At 35.6% G+C, this 18,606-nt stretch overlaps 1 protein-coding gene across 1 annotated transcript in view; it reads right to left on the minus strand.

Annotated features, from left to right (window-relative positions):
- LOC135467066 (clumping factor A-like) overlaps positions 1–18,606 on the minus strand; it is a 74,099-nt gene that overhangs the window by 52,201 nt on the left and 3,292 nt on the right. The window contains exons 6-24 of the mRNA XM_064744826.1: positions 17,237–17,312; positions 16,818–16,856; positions 16,278–16,318; positions 14,485–14,566; positions 14,077–14,115; positions 12,081–12,121; positions 11,877–11,928; positions 11,029–11,078; positions 7,878–7,935; positions 5,879–5,952; positions 5,237–5,294; positions 4,472–4,554; positions 4,191–4,275; positions 3,636–3,715; positions 3,205–3,289; positions 2,614–2,747; positions 2,159–2,246; positions 1,271–1,314; positions 530–593 (exon numbers count right to left, since the gene is read on the minus strand). Of these exons, the coding sequence (XP_064600896.1) occupies positions 530–593; positions 1,271–1,314; positions 2,159–2,246; positions 2,614–2,747; positions 3,205–3,289; positions 3,636–3,715; positions 4,191–4,275; positions 4,472–4,554; positions 5,237–5,294; positions 5,879–5,952; positions 7,878–7,935; positions 11,029–11,078; positions 11,877–11,928; positions 12,081–12,121; positions 14,077–14,115; positions 14,485–14,566; positions 16,278–16,318; positions 16,818–16,856; positions 17,237–17,312 (1,273 nt within the window). The remainder of the gene's footprint in view (positions 1–529; positions 594–1,270; positions 1,315–2,158; positions 2,247–2,613; positions 2,748–3,204; positions 3,290–3,635; positions 3,716–4,190; positions 4,276–4,471; positions 4,555–5,236; positions 5,295–5,878; positions 5,953–7,877; positions 7,936–11,028; positions 11,079–11,876; positions 11,929–12,080; positions 12,122–14,076; positions 14,116–14,484; positions 14,567–16,277; positions 16,319–16,817; positions 16,857–17,236; positions 17,313–18,606) is intronic.

Genomic DNA, 18,606 nt, shown 5'->3' on the forward strand with positions numbered 1-18,606 from the left:
CTAAAAACATGCATAAATACGCTTTGTTATTATAAGATGGCACATATATCACAAATATATATGAAATTAGAGTTTGTGTGCCCAAAACAACACCCCTCCCTTCCTCAACATTTCCAAAAATAAAATGAAGAAAACTAAAACAACCTTAAAACAAATGACAGGATGTCATGTTGTTTAGTTTGCCTTCATATAGATTGTTTCATAAGCCATTCATTTGTGAATTGCATTTTATGAAAATAATTAACTAATCACTATTAAACTTAAGCATGCACAAGTTCAGATGGTAGGCAAGATGTATGGAAAGTTTCATTAAAATTCACACAGTAGTTTGGGAGGAGAGATGCATGGTCAAAATTTCATCCACGCACAGACGACACATACACTAATTTCATTTTGGGCGGTATAATAATATCAGTTGTGTTCAACTTCTTGAGTCTTTCTGTGCATCATCATTTCACAGTTATATTTTAGAAATCCTTCTATATGTAAATGCCCTCTGGCATGCAAGTATGTTAGAACTGTGGATTACCTGGATCAACAGCCACTTTATCAAAAGTGTCAGAGGAACTGCTATCTTCTGATGAGGCATCACTCTGAAATATAAGCAGTAAATATCATATACTCAGGGGACAAAATGTTTGATATTTCAATGTTTCACAGTGATGACCTTAGCAAACATTGAATTTATCCAGTATCCTGCAGTATCAGCAACCTGCAGATGGTCGTGGGTTTTCACCGGACTCTGCCCGGTTCCTCCCACCATAAAGATGGTCGCCGTTGTATAAGTGAAATATTCTTGAGTACGGCATAAAACTCCAATAAAATAAATAAATTTGAGGTCATCATTTTTATTTTGAGCTCTCAAAAACGAGTCAATGACCAGGCATTTTTCCCCTGATACTGACAGGATCAAGTTAAGGCAAGCCAAAGGCTTCCACCACAGGAACTTTTATATGACTAGATTACCTCAGTTTCACATTACTTCATCCAACATTATAAGCTAACCATAAATTTTAGCCACTGGATGCATTTTATTAACTGAAAATCTAAACAAAATGAAGAAAAGGCAGTATCTGACAAAGTTTTTAATGGTCTGAAATCCACTGATGTTCACTTTTATTTTCTTTGACTTCAATAAATATTTATATTAGGAAACTACTTTTCAAACAAACCTCAAAAAACCTTACTGCACTGAGGAATCAGGCAAAATGAGCAACAAACATGCATATTACTTCCCACAATGAACTATCTAAAATTTATCAAACCTTACTTCTTTGAAATCTCCTGATCTCCTCTTTATCATCTGACCTGCTCCTGTGTCATACAATAACTGATTGTATAGAATGCATGTCAGGTAATTTCAAAGCTATCTTTTAATTTGGAAAATACCTCTAATTCTCATACATTCCAGTTAATTAAATAATTAATATGTAAAGGATTTACTGAGAATTTAATGTGAACAATGCTTTCAAGGATTTAGCTGGATATACTGAAAAGCACAAACATTACTTATCAACATGTTATCATATCAAAACATAATCAGTGTTAATAACATATCTTTTACATAAGCATAGAGCAACTTTATTTCTTCCCATTAAGTGAAGATGTTCTCATTTGCATGTTTTTCTGGGTGGATAACAAATAGACAAGGAAATTTACTTGATACTGATATTTATTTGATACTGTAAAACAAAGAGGAAAGCAGAATTCACAATGACAAACTGACAAGCTTTAATCCAAAAACATGGTACATATAGATATATTGCACAGTTCAAATATTTTATTCAGCTTGCTCATGCTGGCTTCCACTTTGGTCATACCTAAGCATCTACTGGTTTCCTCTCACCACAATGCTTACCACCATCGTATATTAAGTGAAATATTCTTAAGTATGGTGTAATACACTGATCAAATAAATAAATATTACAGAAATAAATGCTCACCTTATTGCTCTACATGTACATATGTTGTACAGAGGTTGTCTTGATAACTTCTTACTAACAATTCTTTTAAATGACGTTTATACATGTACGTGTACATAGCAGTAGTCATTACCAAGAATGTCTACTGGCGTCAATTAACAGAAGGATTATTTAAGTATAGTAACAAATTAAGGATTCACTGATACAGACATGCAGCCTGTTTACATTACTGATACCTGTCATGACCCTTTTCTGGTTATGCCAGGAATGGCGAGACGTTCTATTATGTCCAACTGCTGCTTCACTGTTCACCACTGATGAAGTCTGTAAAAAAATCACAAATTACGACATCGAATGGATCAGCCACCATTTACTGAGAAGGCCCACAGCACAGATCTGAAATGACTGTATTAATCCAAATTATGACTTCATGTATATGCTATCATATGCAGACAAAGGTGAAGCTTATTATGCATGGAACATTTAACAGTAACTTATTTAGCTTCCGCAAATCTCTTTAAACATGTAATACCTACATGGTTAATTTGCAGTTACAGCCAAAAATACAATTTTCAATCAGTACAATTGTCTACACTGGAAACAGCTTAACTGTGCAGCATAAATAGGAAAATGTTTTGAAAGAACTCTAATAACGATAGGAACATTAATTCAAACATCTTAAATAACAAACCATAAAATACTGTTGATCTGAGGTTCCAGCTTGTTTAGCATGTTCTTTTCCATCCGTGTCCACACTGCTGGGTTGGTCTTCCTCAGCCACAGTTGGTAGTCCACTCAGAAACTGTGCTGATGTCCTACTTGTACCTGTTCATACAAATATTCAATTATGAAAACAAAAAGCCCATTGTATCATACTTCTTACACATATATTCACAGTTCATTAAATGAATAACTGGCTGATGTGAACAAATCCATATAAGCTGGTATTTATCCAACAACATTTTTCATCATACATAACTATTGAGTGAAATACGGTGTGGAATGAAATTTTTTAAATGTTACTTACAGAAAAATGAAAGAGAAGATAGTTAAATATCGAGGCAGTAAAATGAAATGATTATGAGAGTGTCAAAAGAAAAGGCAAATTTGGAAAGTGTGTTATAATATATCAGAACATCTTCATCAATAATAACTCAAACTTTTGAGACAAAATTGATACATGTATTTGGATTCTGACTCAACTTATGATAAATTATCAAGACAAACATCAAAAATTCTGTCAGTTCAGGTATTCATTTCAGGTGCACTGTAATTCACTTACTACTATGGGCTGAAGCCCGGCTATGCGAGGAAGGGTTACTGTTGACATGCTTAACTGATGTCATACTGTCTATACCAGGCTGGGCCTACCGAATCAATCAAAAGAAAAGTGATTTAAACAACAATGAAACAATGTACTCAATACTACAGCCACTGTTAAATCATGAAAACAAACATGTTAAAAGAATCGAGTCCATGTTTTACAAAAAAATACAACAATTCGCAATGTTTAAACTCATCCAATGTGAGCTTGGTGAGCTACACAATGAGGTAAATGACAAAGACAATGCTTATATACTAACTAAGAGTTTTATGAGCAGACATGAAACAAAAGTGTGACATAATACAGGAAAAAAAAACAAAAAAGTACAACAAGACTTGGACCACTTTTTGAAAGATGGGAAGGAGTTTTATGAGTTTCTCATTGCATACATTTTCTGTTTCGTCGTCAGGTTCATCATCCCATGTAGTCTTCCCAGTAACACTGTTGTACTTGTACTTCCTCCCGGACGCTGAAAATAATTGAAGTCCAAAGCACACCTCTTAACTGCAACATCTGACAAGCAATTTTGCTATTCCAAACGAAGGAAGCATTACAACTATCATAACTCAAAGATCTGGCAAACATAAGCAGGTTAAATAAAATGATGCACATTGCTTCCCTCCTCCACAAGCCAATGATAGGGTCATTACAATATCGGTGACAGACGTACAATAAGACTTTCTGAAGAACTTTGTTTTCAGTTTAGGTAGATACATGCTAATGTTGTGTAATATTAATGTCAACAGTCATGTGTTAACACTATTATTTTTCAGAGATAATGTAAAAGACAAAATGTATAATGTTACACACATTGATTTAAAATTATGAGACAAAGCTGATATATGTATTTGGATCCTGACTCAACCTATGACTAAATATCATGACAAACATCAAAACCTTCATCAGTTCAGGTATTCCTTTCAGGTACATTGTAATTCACTTACTATTAAGGGCTGAAGTCTTGCTGTGTGAGGAAGACTTGCTGCTCACATGTTTAACTGATGTCATACTGTCTATACCAGGTTGGGCCTTTGGAATTAATCAAAAGAAAAATGATTTTAAATTTTCATGAGGTAGTTGATAGTACAGACGCTGTAAAATTTTGAAAACAAACATGTTTAAAACAATGATAGGCGAGTCTCTTTTGAAAAATAAAGGAGTACAATTAGATATGGACCACTTTTTGAAAGGTGGGAAAGACTTCTATGAGTTCCCCATAACGTACATTTTCTGTTTCATCGTCATCAAGTTCGTCAGCCCATGCAGACTCTCCAGTAACACTGTTGTACTTGTACTTCCTCCCAGATGCTGAAAATAATTGAAGCACAAAACATAGTTATAAATCTGTGAAAGTCTACCCTCAGCTTCATAGCTGATACATTTAACAAGCCATTTTGCAGTTCCACATAAAGTATTACAACTACAGTAAATCAAAGATCAGGAGGGAAAAAAAAGTAGCCCAGTCCCAGAAAGTTAGTCTTATAAATATGGCGACTTGAGTGAGTTGATCGTCGAAGGGAAGCCTTGGATAAAACTGAACATCTGATTGTCAGATACATGTCAGTAGACATCTGGAAGTCTTTAAAATAACAGCATAATTTTCTAGCCATCGGCACTTTAATATCATTATTTTTTTGGACATAAAGTGTAAGAAAAATAAAAATAAGAAAAATTGATGTTATACACATTATGCTGATTAACTGAACCCACATTGTACTCAAATGAAGTTACAGTTTGTAGTCATGATTGTGCTACCAGTAGTCACATTCAGTGGAATTCAGCCTCACATGTCTCATGAAACCTAATGTTTCATGTATAGTTTAAGGCAAATCCTATCACACACTTTCTCGGCCTTCTTTAAAGGGTATCAAAACGGCTTTTATAAAATTATTACAATACAGTAAATATAACCCAAAGATGATAAAATAAATAATTTGTTTCTCAGCTATGCTTCTTAATTAATTCCTTCAAAAAAATGGTTGTGGATTACCTTCATCAATAGCCACCTTATCAAAAGTCCCAGCGTTAATCTTTGAGGTGGCATCCTCCTGAAATTTAAGCAATTATATCAAACACTGATCCAGTTAACACTGTTGATGGCATATAAGTTTATGAGCAATGGTTTCCTAGAAGAGTTAAAAAAGTTTGATAAGGGCAGGTAATTAACGCACTATGATATGTGGCATTTCATTGCAGGAATAACAGTGATAACAATAAGGTTTCTCTGTAGAGCGAGGCAGCCCTTTTCCCCACTTCAAAATGTGACTTGGCTAGTTGAGATGGCTGCCCATGGAATACAACATAAACAGAATGGCACTTTCTCATTTTTGGTTAAATGTGGTTCAATTTATTTCTTTGTTTGATCAGAGTTTTATGCCATACTCAGGAGTATTTCACTTGTACAACGACAGTCAGCATCATGGGAGAGGAAACCCACAACCACCTGCGGGTTGCTGCCAGACCTTACCATGTTTGACAAGAGAGGAAGCCAACATGAGTTTAAACTTGAATTCACAGAGTTTGCATTGGATTCTGGTTAACTGTGTGACACACTACAGGAAAACACCAAAAGAGTACAGTTAGATTTGGAATGCTTTTGGAAAGGTGGGGAGGAGAGTTCCCCATTGCATACATCTTCTGCTTCAAGTTCATCAGCCCAGATCGTCTCTCCAGTCACACTGTTGTATTTGTACTTCCTCTTGGACACTGAAAATAATTGCAACACAAAACACACATATAAATTTGCAAAAAAATATATCATTCTGATATCTAATGTATTTGACTGACCATTTTGCAGTTCTAAATGAATGTATTACAACCTTGGAAACTCAAAGATCAGGAAAATTCATGTAGGTTGAATGAACTCATACAGATAAAGGACATAATTTCCACATGTAGCATATCCACTGAGGAGTGGATGCCAACAATATTCAAATATCTCAGGCTCTACCATATACAAGTGAACATTGAATATTTTCTTGTAAGAGCACTGTGATCAACAGATACATATTAATGTACATGAAGAAAGCCATGTGTATATGCTACTGTCAGTATATGATGTCCATTGTGTAGGCCTAGTGTCCAGTGGAAATGGTGCCAATTAAACCTCCATTGTAGTCAAATGGTATTTCAGTTCTCAGTCCTCACTATGTAACATGTATATTTAGTGAAATTCAGCCTTAAAGGTTTAACATATATACAGATCTGGCATATTCTATCACATAGGAGTATAAATAACTTCGTCTTTTTAGGGTGTAAAATTGTTTTATAATAGGCTTCATCAGCTCTCAGCCATCAGTTCAAAAGATGCCAGCCAAAGTCAAAGTAGGTTGTGATCATTTTCAAAATATAAGCCACATGGGTTTACTAGGGGGAAGAACAGTGAAAGGGGACCCATGAATAAAGCCAGTTCTTACACACGCACCCTGTGACATTTAGGAATACTCCAGTACTGAGGGAAAAATAGGTGTACATATACAGCAAGTATGCCCCAAAATAACAAAGCCAATAAAACTAAAATCAAGAAAAAAAAGTTGAACCTTCCATCAGTAGGCCCTGTGTAGATGTACACACCATCCATGATCTCTCAAACATGAGAGCAAAAAAAATAGTAAAAAAAAAACAACTTAACTTTCCATCGCTGTATGTTGGAGCTAAAAAAAAGCTTAATCTTCAATCTATAAATGAGTGCCAATTATACAAGAGTTAGAACAAACCTAACCTTTCATCTGAGTATGTACATTTACAAATCATACCTCAGACTAGGAAGCTAAAAAAAAAAATGGAATCCAAAAACTATAGAATCCAGATGTCCAAAATATCCCACTTCTATTCCACAACATTTCCAAAAATAAAAGAAGAAAACACTAAAAGGAATGACAGGACATCATGTTGCTTAGTTTGGTTTTATACAGATTGTTTCATGGGCCATTTGTGGCGTACACTGATTGCACTACTGGTACCTCCAGAATGGAGAAATGTGAGCAATCAGAAGAGAACATAGTCTACATTAAAATCCATTACTGCACTATGAACCTGAATGGGAATAATTATAAAAACGATTACCTGCTTGTAATTAAACTTAAGCCTGCAAAAGTTTAGATGATAAAGAGGATGAAGTTTCATGGAAGAGTTGCATTGACAAAATCTGAATTCATGGAAAAGCACTGTTACCCAAAGTACTAAATGGGCGTAATTATGAAAATAATTTATGACACTTATGAAAATAATGTATGAGAACCTATTCTACAGGGGTGGATTCCACAAAGACATTTCTGACTTAAGTCAAAAACTGAAACATAGATTTTCAGCTTATTGTTTAGCCTTGTAAATTCAAATTTTGACCACCTCATCAATGTTATCTTAAGATAAATGTGTCATAATTTCAACTTTCATTACCAAAAACTAAGCATCATGACAATGTTATAAATTTTGACTTAAGTCAGAAATGTTTTTTGTGGAATCGGTCCCAAGAGTTAAAAAAAGAAGCTCAACCGGACACCAAAACTGACACCAACACTTTTCCTCATTCTCACAATACCTCTTCTTACTTCATAGAGGTGAGCTAAAACCTTTTGCAGTTCACCTTTAATTAACATGTAAAAACACATGACGTCACGGTTGTGGATTACCTGGATCAACAGCTGTCCTATCAAACTTTCGAGCAGCTCTCTTTGAGGCTGCATCATCCTGGAATGGAATAAAATGTATTCACTGACCTGCAAGTTTAAGGGAAAACTCAAAGCTGGAAATGTGGCCTCACAAAAGTTTTATTTATTCAAACTAGCAATTATTTTTCCCAAGCTTTTACACATATATATTTGAATTCATATACCGATAATCGAAGATTCTAGCCTGCACGATTAGGTCCTCCATTTTGACAGCTCATGTGACCAAACAGATCATTTTGTCTCATCAGAAGAATTCAACTGTTTGTAGTGATATTGTTAATGATATTGAATGGTATGATAGTCTCTAGGTGATAGCTAAAATCTTCTTTAACAGTGTTGATAGCATTTGAGTTCATGAGCAGTAGTTTCCTTGAAGTGTTTATAATGAAGTTAGGCACGGGCAGGCATCAAACCTTGATGGGCAGCATTTCATTGTAGCAGCAACAACACCACCAATAAGGTTTCACTGCAGTGCATGGCAATCCTTTTTGCCTTCACAGTGTGGCTTGTCTAGCTGAGATTACTGCCACAACATCTACGGTGAGTTGCACTTATTATCTACACGTGTTCAAAGATAAATATTTAAAATAATCATGACTGGATTTTGAATTTTGAATTTCTCTTAACCTCACATTATTTTAGAAGAACCATTGAGATAAAACCACATTTTGAAAGGCAAATATATACATCAGGTAAAAGTACAGAGATTCTTTCAGTACACTGTATTGTATCAAAATAGCACTTTGAAGGACAATATTATTCAATTAATATGCACATGGAAAATATACAACAACACAAACATTAACTTAACCATAAGAAAGGCCATTCAACAACATACTGCAGAGCCTCGTTTCATACCTTGTCAAATCCCTTAATTGTGCGGATTCGGTACAAAAAACAAGGTTCAGCAGTATCAGGTTACACACCAAAGACCATGACGAAGGTGTTAAACCCTGAATCAAAGACAAGTTAACAGAGGAGTTTTTCACGCTTACATTCATCAAATTTTCATCCAAGATACAATTGAAGTATCAAAGATATCAAAGTTTTCCTGTATTACCTTAGCAGTTTTCTGTGCTTCATCTTTATTCTCACCTCTCTTTAACAGCTTCTGAAATGGAAAAGCCATACAAACTGACCAAAGCTAAAAAAAAACTGGAATCAGGATATCCAAAATATCCCACTTCTATTCCACAACATTTCCAAAAATAAAAGAAGGGAAACCTTAAAAGGAATGACAGGGACGTCATGTTGCTTAATTTGGCTTCATACAGATTGTTTGATAGTGTGCATTGCTTGCACTACTGGTACATTCAGCTTGAATGGACAAATATAGCAATCAGAAGAGAACATAGTCTACATTAAAATCCATTGCTGCACTAAGTACCTGAATGAGAATAATTATAAAAACTATTACCTGCTTGTAATTAAACTTAAGCGTGCACATGTTAGGTGATAGGAAAGATGAATTCTAATTTTTATGAAACACTTGCATGGACAAAATCTGAATTAATGGAAAAGTACAATCTATGCGTAATTATGAAAATAATTACCCCAATTATAAGTTTTAAATGATTACCATTATACAGGAGTTGAAATAAAAAGCTCAACCTTCAATCAATGTATGAGAGGTCTATTATACAGGGGGCAATTCCACAAAAACAATTCTGATTTAAGTCAAAAACTGAAACATGGATTTACAGCTTATTGTTTAGCCTTGTATATTCAAATTTTGACCACCTCATCAATGTTATCTTAAGATAAATGTGTCAACATTTCAACTTTCATTACCAAAAACTAAGCATCATGACAATTGTTATAAATTTTGACTTAAGTCCAGAAATGTTTTTTGTGGAATCAGTCCCAAGAGTTAAAAAAAAAAAGCTCAACCGGACACCAAAACTGACACCAACACTTTTCCTCATTCTCACAATACCTCTTCTTACTTCATAGAGGTGAGCTAAAACCTTTTGCAGTTCACCTTTAATTAACAGGTAAAAACACATGATGTCACGGTTGTGGATTACCTGGATCAACAGCCGTCCTATCAAACTTTCGAGCGGCTTTCTTTGAGGCGCATCATCCTGGAATGGAATAAAATGTATTCACTGACCTGCAAGTTTAAGGGCAAACTCAAAGCTGGTAATGTGGCCTCACAAAAGTTTTATTTATTCAAACTAGCAATTATTTTTCCCAAGCTTTTACACATATATATTTGAATTCATATACTGGCAATCATAGATTTTAGCCTGCACGATTAGGTCCTCCATTTTGACAGCTCATGTGACCAAACAAATCGTTTTGTCTCATCAGGAACAATCACTGTTTGTAGTGATATTGTTAATGATATTGAATGGTATGATAGTCTCTAGGTGATAGCTGAAATCTTCTTTAACAGTGTTGATAGCATTTAAGTTCATGAGCAGTAGTTTCCTTGAAGTGTTTATAATGAAGTGCAGGCATCACATCATGATATGCTGCCTTCATTGCAGGAGCAACAAAGACACCATTAAGGTTTCACTGCAATGCATGGCAATCCTTTTTGCCTCACAGTGTGGCTTGGCTAGCCTGAGATTACTGCCCACCACATCTACAGTGAGTTAAACTTATTATTTACACATGCTCAAAGGTAAATATTTTAAAATAATTATGACTGGACTTTAAATTTTGAATTTCTCTTAACCTCACATTATCTTAACAGAAAAAGTATTGATATACAACCCCATGTTGACATGCAAATATATACATCGAGCAAGTCAGATAAAAATACAAAGATTCTTCCAGTACACTGTACTGTATCACAATAGTGCTTGAAAGACGATATTGTTCAATTAATATGCACATGGAAAATATACAACAACACAAACATTAACCATAAAAAAGGCCATTCAACAACATACCGCTGAACCTCGTATTGTACTGTGTCAAATTCCTTGAATGTGCAGACTGAACAAAACAAGGTTTAGTATCGCATTACTCACCAAACACCATGACAAAGGTGTTAAACCTTGAATCAAAGTCAAAATAACACAGTTTTTGACCATTATATGCATCTAATTTTCATCCAAGATACAATTTAAGTATCAAAGATATCAAAGATTTCCTATATTACCTCAGCAGTTTTCTGTGCTTCACTTTTATTGTCACTCTCTTTAACAGCTTCTGAAATGGAGAAGCCATACAAACTGACTAGCAGACAGCTGTTTACCAGTGATCAACACAGTATGTTAATCAGTGGTAGTGCAATGGAAAGATAGTCAAAAAGGATGACTGAGGACTAACACATTCACCCTTACAATTATGTTGTTTATGTTAAACCGAGCACAACATTTTGGGCATGGCTTCAGGAAACCTGGTTAGGCAGTACAGATTCATAAACCTTTGCACAACCTTAGCTTCCGTTGGCATTATGTTTTCAAATCAACTGGCAAATCAATTAAATATGCCGTTCGTGCAAAGATCCTTACAAGTGTGTGTCATTACATTGCGGCCACAAAAACCTCACTATCGCAGCAAGAATGGAAAGCGACTCACTATATTACTTGGTGACCCTTTTCAGAGGAACTCAAGTATAAAGGTAAAGTATTTGAGCGACCTTTGTGCAGGCACAGGGCAATACGTTTACGAAAGAGCTACATACTGTATAGCTACTGAGGGTTCAATGTGCAAGATGCTCTCACCATTATGTTTCTATTCATATTCGATTTTAGTTTTGTGCCATATTTAAAAATATTTCACTTATACTGGCAGTTAGCATTATGGAGGGTGGACACTGGACAGATCCCGAGGACAACCCACGACCATGCACATTTAGGTTGCTGGCAGACCATTCCATGTATGACCCATAGTCCAGCAAGAGCAGGATTTGAACTCATAGCAAAGGATTGGTACTGCAATAACATGCTAACCACTAAGTCATCAACAGCTTGTAATGTGTCTTGTTTTTTCACTTAATCTTACCCTGCTGTGATGTCTTTTTGTCAGACTTCTCCTTCTCACTTGATTTTGTATTCTGCAAGACAGGAAGTGTTATTCACTTACTAACTGATCAATCACTCATTCAGTAAATACAATTTCATCTGAAAGGAGCTAATTTTTTAACTTTCACAAGAATAAATCAAAGTGGATAAATGATGAAGAGCGAACAGTACATTTTTCCCTTACCAGTGCCTTAGGGTCAGGTGATGAGCTCTTCATTTCAGCATCTTGATGTATATCAAAAGAATACAAGAAGAAGAACAAGGTATAAGTTCAAATACGCCGGAACAAACATATATGTATTGATTTGAAATATAAAGTCATTTTTAGGAGTAATCCTGTGGGACGTACATGAATTTTTGGGTCTTTGTGGCTGTATTCATGTTTTATATATCAAAATTAAAACTATATATAAAACACATGCAAAATGATTATACTGTAGCTGTAGTCTTGGAGACAAACATGTCTATTTATACAGAGACTATAGTGAAATTATCAATCTGGTTTCCATGAAAACCTCTGAAATAAACAAATGAGAGGCATGAAATGTTGTCACCCTATATCTGTCTAACAACTTATATTTGGTACAATTAAGGCTATCAGAGAGACACATGGCTGCAAAACTTTAGGCTGATGTATACCCAATCAACAAAGTAACTGTCCATAGATATAAACATATTATTCTTCCAGTTTGGATTACACACTTTTTTTTTTTCTATTCATAGTTGAAGGACAAGCTATTGTCAATAAGCAGATAAATAAGTAACATTCTTAATGTGTTTTCAAGGACTTTGATGGAGTAGGGTCAAAATGAAGGTTGCCAATCTCAGTAACAGGTATGGTATCTCAATGCTATCTCCGACTCCCTATAGTCACCAGACAAGCGACATGTAGGAATGTTTGCCGAATCTCCTTCCAGATCCAGGTTAGGTCTCCAGCCATAGCGTCAAACTTTCTGGGCTGGCGTCTCTGCAACCTCAAGCGTTGGTCAGTTTCGACAAAAAACATGCTCAATAGTTTCTAAATCAGGTCTTTTTGGTTTGCAGTCAAAGGTCCACATCAAAGATGTTTGCATCTATAAATGCTCTTGTCACCCAAGCCACTGTCTTGCTGAAATGGTGCTGCAGGAAAGGGACCACAACAGACTGAAGAAGCTGGTCTCTGTAATCTGCAGCATTGAATTTACCATCAACAACAACAAGAGGAGTGAGCTGGCAAACTGTGAAACCTCCCCACACCATTACTGACCCGCTGTCAAAACGGTTTGAGGTCCATCTGAATGTGAAAGGTTGAAACATGATTGAAGCGTCAACAGTATATTTCAAGCAATTTCCACGGCTGCTTCTGAAGTGTGTCAAACGAATCCACCGACCTTGCGGAGGCATTGTTACCCATGGATGTCATAGGATGAACGATCCCTTACATGTTGAAAAATTCTCTGGCATTGGGCAAGCGCTGCTCTAATGTGTTTCTGCATCCGCCCCGTGGCATCGTGTTGTGTTAATCCAGCGGCAAACATACCAACAGCCTGATTACTTTTGTCTTGGCATGACGTCGTAATGCCTTTAGGACTGAAGTGAGTGAATGTTTGCAGTGACACACAAAACCTGTTAATCAGAGCATGCAGTCACTAAATACTCACCATGAAGTTGCCTATAACAAATACTAATGTAGCATATACTTGTTTACTCTTTTTCTTATAAACAATTTAAACTTCTGCAAACTTTAATGTACAGTAACTTTTTTGACCAAAGTCGTGAATTTCATAATTTTTTTTTTTGTAATTAACATGCATACAGTGCATAAATGATGGAACTGCTCAATATCCATGCCTTGTTATTGTGCCCTACATGACGTCAAAACCTCATCTCAATACATACTGTGCTTTTTAAGACACCAGGGACCTAACATTCTGTTTAGCATTGATTCTAATACACAAAGCACTTAAAGTCATGAATTTTGTAATTTATGGTATTTAATATGCACAATCTTATTAAAATCAACGATGAAACATCCCCCTTGTGTTATTGTGATATAATAATTTATTAGTTATTGGACGTTAATGCGGGCACTTGGGAAATGGCATAAGCTACACCTGTACTTTGCACATGCAAACCAAAAAATTAAAACTACACATGCAAAACATTTCGATTTGTAGCCTGAACACGAAATCATACTATACCTGGATTTTTTGCACCCCAAAATAATCCTGCTCCAGGAACTGCAGTTTAGAAGAATGATTAGTAAGAAAATCATAAGAAGTAATACATGAAAACTATTGAAACATTTCCCAAAATTATCCATAAAAACAGCTAGAGTGGATAAAAAATGGCCATCTGGTTGCCTTGGCAATTATCAGCTCCACAGAGGGTAACAATCCAAGGTGACTCCCTGTCTCCTCAAGTTACCATCAACTTTCATGAGCGCTAAACAAAGTAACACATAGACACACCAAAGCATATACAGTATATTCATGTACCCATAAACATTCTTGTGGTATCGCCATATTGCTGTAACATTGCAGATGAGGCAAAAGCCTTGATCATCCATTCCACATTGTAAAGACGCAAACAGATAAAATAATTCTCACCTTTCTTCTTTATGCCATCTAACAGAGTACCGGCACGTTCAGGAGTTCCACCCACATTGCTGTCATGCCTCACCGAGGGCTGCTGTACACATATATACAGGATTTTATAGGATTTATTTATTTGATTGATGTTTTATGTTGTACTCAAGGATATTTCACAGATACGATAACGACCAGCATTATGGTAGGAGGAAGGATTTCATAGGATTTTACAGAACAATTTACACTATCATCACTTACTAGCAGCATGGACAGATAAAAAAATAACTTTATCTTAATACATAACATAAAATGGAGAGCACTTCTACAGCATACAATGTAATTAAATTTATTATTTTAGCCTAGTGTATAACGATCTTACTATAGTAATAATCTATTTAACTGTTACAAGAGTTAACATATCCAAGCATCTCCAAATCATGGCTCGAACTTAACAATTAACAAATTAACAAAAAAAGTTTCTACTATAAACAGGGCAATTTGATCATCTTTTCTTTTATTTAATATACTGTCCTACTGGTCAGTGACATCTTGTTTAGCTGCTATGTATCTATTCAAGTTAGTGGTGCAAAGTTCAAAACAAAAAAATGAATCACAAGTAAATAGAAGCTCAATACATGCAGTAGTTCTTTTGCAATGCCACCTCTAACATTTACTAAGTCATGAATTTTGTAATTTATGGTATATAACATGCACACATCGGCCAGTGCCACAATGATGAAACATCCCCGTTGTTTTATTGTGCTTTAAATGTGTGCAAAAGCCAAGCTCAATACAAGAGGAGCCATATTTTTTCAGATAACACCCATAACATTTACCATTGTTCTCCCTGTTATTGTATGCAGATGCTTATGCTTGGGATATGATACAAACTAAGTTTGTATAAAGCACAGGTGAGATAAATATATACAGTATCACGGCACAGTGTTAAACTGTTACAAAGATGATCTGACAGTGAAATATGAACAGTTCTTGGTTCCAAGGCATGTACTTGACATAAATGTATCATTTAATGCTGGACTTTAGCTGATGCACATATGAAGTTTTCCTGGGCGATGATAGCTGCCCCTTGTCGGCTGCATAGCACACCATCAAATGGTCAAAGGAATATCTTTTATAGTGAGAGTAACACCTTAATTAGCTAAGCCAGTTTCCTGTACATGTTAAAGATTCAGATATGTAACTCTAGTAAATGAGTCAAGTGCGTCAGGACTACATTTTTTATGAATGTATTTGATTTGCTGCTTACTACATGCCATACTCAATCATTTTTCACGTGTACATGTTCCATGGCGGTCAGTTTTATGGGTGGAGAAAACCAGAGACTGGTCTAAACCACCAACTTTTGGCAAGGTACTGACAAACTTTCCCACATGATGTCTGTACATGCTACAGATGTATATGCACACCATATTGGTGCAAGACATTTGGTCTTTAGACAGAGCAAATGGCAGCATGAACATCGTTGACCATTTCTTGTCACCTGCAGGACCCAAAACCTGTGAGAACAAGGTAGTCACGAATATACACACAATCACTAGACACAAAGCTAACATGAGGTGTATATCTATAATAAATAATCAGATATTTCAGACAATGATGGTTTATATGATTGCAAAATCATCAGATTTAAGATTGTTCTCTAATTCCTTATAAATAGTGTGAACACTCACCGATAACTCACACTCACTGATGACTCGCTCATTCAGGTTAATTTTTGAGCTTTCACCACAAATAAATCAAAATCTTCAATGGATATATGATGAAGAACCAACACAAAATATTTTACTTACCGGTGTTTTAGGGTCAGATGATGAGCTCTGCTTTCCGGTGTCTTGATGTATATCAAATAAATACAACAAGAGGTCAGGTGAAAGAACATCCATTATTACATCCTATTCAAGAATATTTCACTTATACGACGGCGACCAGCATTATGGTGGGTGGAAACCGAGCAGAGCCCGCGGGAAACCCTCACTGGCAGACCTTCCCACTTACGGCCGGAGAGGAAGCCAGCATGAGCTGGACTTGAACTCACAACCACAGCAAAATATAAAAATTAAAACTATATATAAAACAACGCTTCTTGTATCCACCAAAAATGAAAACTTCACATGCAAAACAACTATAGTTGTAGCCCTGGAGACAGTCATGCCTTCTTATACATGTAAAATGGGTATAGTGAAATTGCGAATTCTGTTTTCATGAGAACACTAAATTGAACACATAAGAGGTTTGACAAGTTGTCTCCCCTGTATCTACATGTAACAAAAATTAAAATTGCACATGCAGAACAACTGGAGTTGTAACCCGAACTTTAAATCATACCTTACCTGGATTTTTTTCACCAAATAATGACTTTGCTTCAGCAACTGTAGTACAGAAGAGTGATTAGTAAGTGAAAAATCATATGAAAAAATGTAAATTAATGAGAACTTCGAGAAAAACGTCAACAAATTACCCATATATTATCAACTACAGAGAATAAAAAATGGCAGTCTGGTTGCCATAGCAATTACCAGATACAGTTCAAGGTGACACACTGTTTCCCCAAATTACCATCAAACTCCTTCAGTGTTAACTAAAACAACAGTGTATGTAAGGCAGCAAAGCATATAGAGTATATAAATGTATCCATAAACATTATTGCGATATAGTCATAATATTGCTGGAATATTCAATGCAGATGACGCAAAAGCCATGATTATTCATTCAATATTGTAAAGATGCAAACAGGTCATAGAGTTCTCACCTTTCTTCTTTATGCCATCTAACAGATTACGTTCAGATGGTCCACCCACATCGCTGTCATGACTCACTGGGAGCTTCTGTACACAATCATATATATACCATGTTTTATAGGGCTTTACAGAACAATTTATCCCGTCATAACTTGCTAGCAGCATAGACAGATAAAAATATAATTTCATCTTAACGCCGAACATAAAATGGAGACACAAATACAGCATACAATTTAATTAAATTTACTATTTTAGCCTAGCGTATAACGAAGGCAAATAGGCAGTGTTTTACCCATCATTACAGATATCTGATTGTTAGGATTCCTGTACAAAGATCCCAGGTCCACAGTGCTCGGTGTGGCAAAAATGAAGTTCGAATGAAGCTCACCACAAATTCATTATCTTTGTGTTCAACAAACCATTATTATAGTAATAATCTATTTCTCAAGACAGGGTATCTTGTTATAAAGATGGTCTGACTGGGACTTGTGAAAGGTTAGCCTGGTTGCAAGGCATATACTGGTTAAATGAGTCATTTAACATGTTTAAATATGGACAATAGCAGATACATATATGAAATTTTCCTGGGGTATGATAAGAAATTATACAGAATTAGAGTGATACTTTCATATTTAAACAGAGGTCATCAGGTTTATTTGTTAATTTATTTATTTGATTGGTGATTACAGCATAAAACACCAATCAAATAAATAAATAAATAAATTTATTTGATTGGTATTTTACGTCGTAGTCAAGAATATTTCACTTATACGATGGGGGCCAGCATTATGGTGGGAAGAAACCGGGTAGACCCCGGGAGAAACCCTTGGTCATCTGCAGATTGCCATCAGACCTTCCCACATACGGCCAAAGAGGAAGCCAGCATGAGCTTGACTTGAACTCACATTGGTGAGAGGATCCTGGGTTATTGCGCCCTGCTGGCATGTAACCCCCTTGGCCACAGAGGACCCCCCATCAGGTTTATGGTTGGAACAAAGCATGCAGAGACAAGCAGAAATAACTGCCATTTGTAGGCTACACAACACACCATGTAGGCTACATGTATTTAAATGTATTCGAGTATTTGAAACTCAACAATTTTTCGGTTATACAATGGTTCTATTTCATGGGCAGAGAATACCAGAGGCAGGCCTAAACCACCAACCTTTGGCAAAGTACTGAAGAACTTTCCCACATGATACATGTGTAGGCTACAGATTATATATATATATATATATATATATATATATATATATATATATATATATATATATATATATATATAAACACCATACTGGTGGAAGATATGTGGACTTCAAACAGTTCGAACAGCCACAAGCAAAATCTACATAGCCTGTACATGAATACTAGAGGATCAGAA

The sequence above is a fragment of the Liolophura sinensis genome, chromosome 6, assembly GCF_032854445.1.
Source record: "Liolophura sinensis isolate JHLJ2023 chromosome 6, CUHK_Ljap_v2, whole genome shotgun sequence".
Taxonomy (NCBI): domain Eukaryota; kingdom Metazoa; phylum Mollusca; class Polyplacophora; order Chitonida; family Chitonidae; genus Liolophura; species Liolophura sinensis.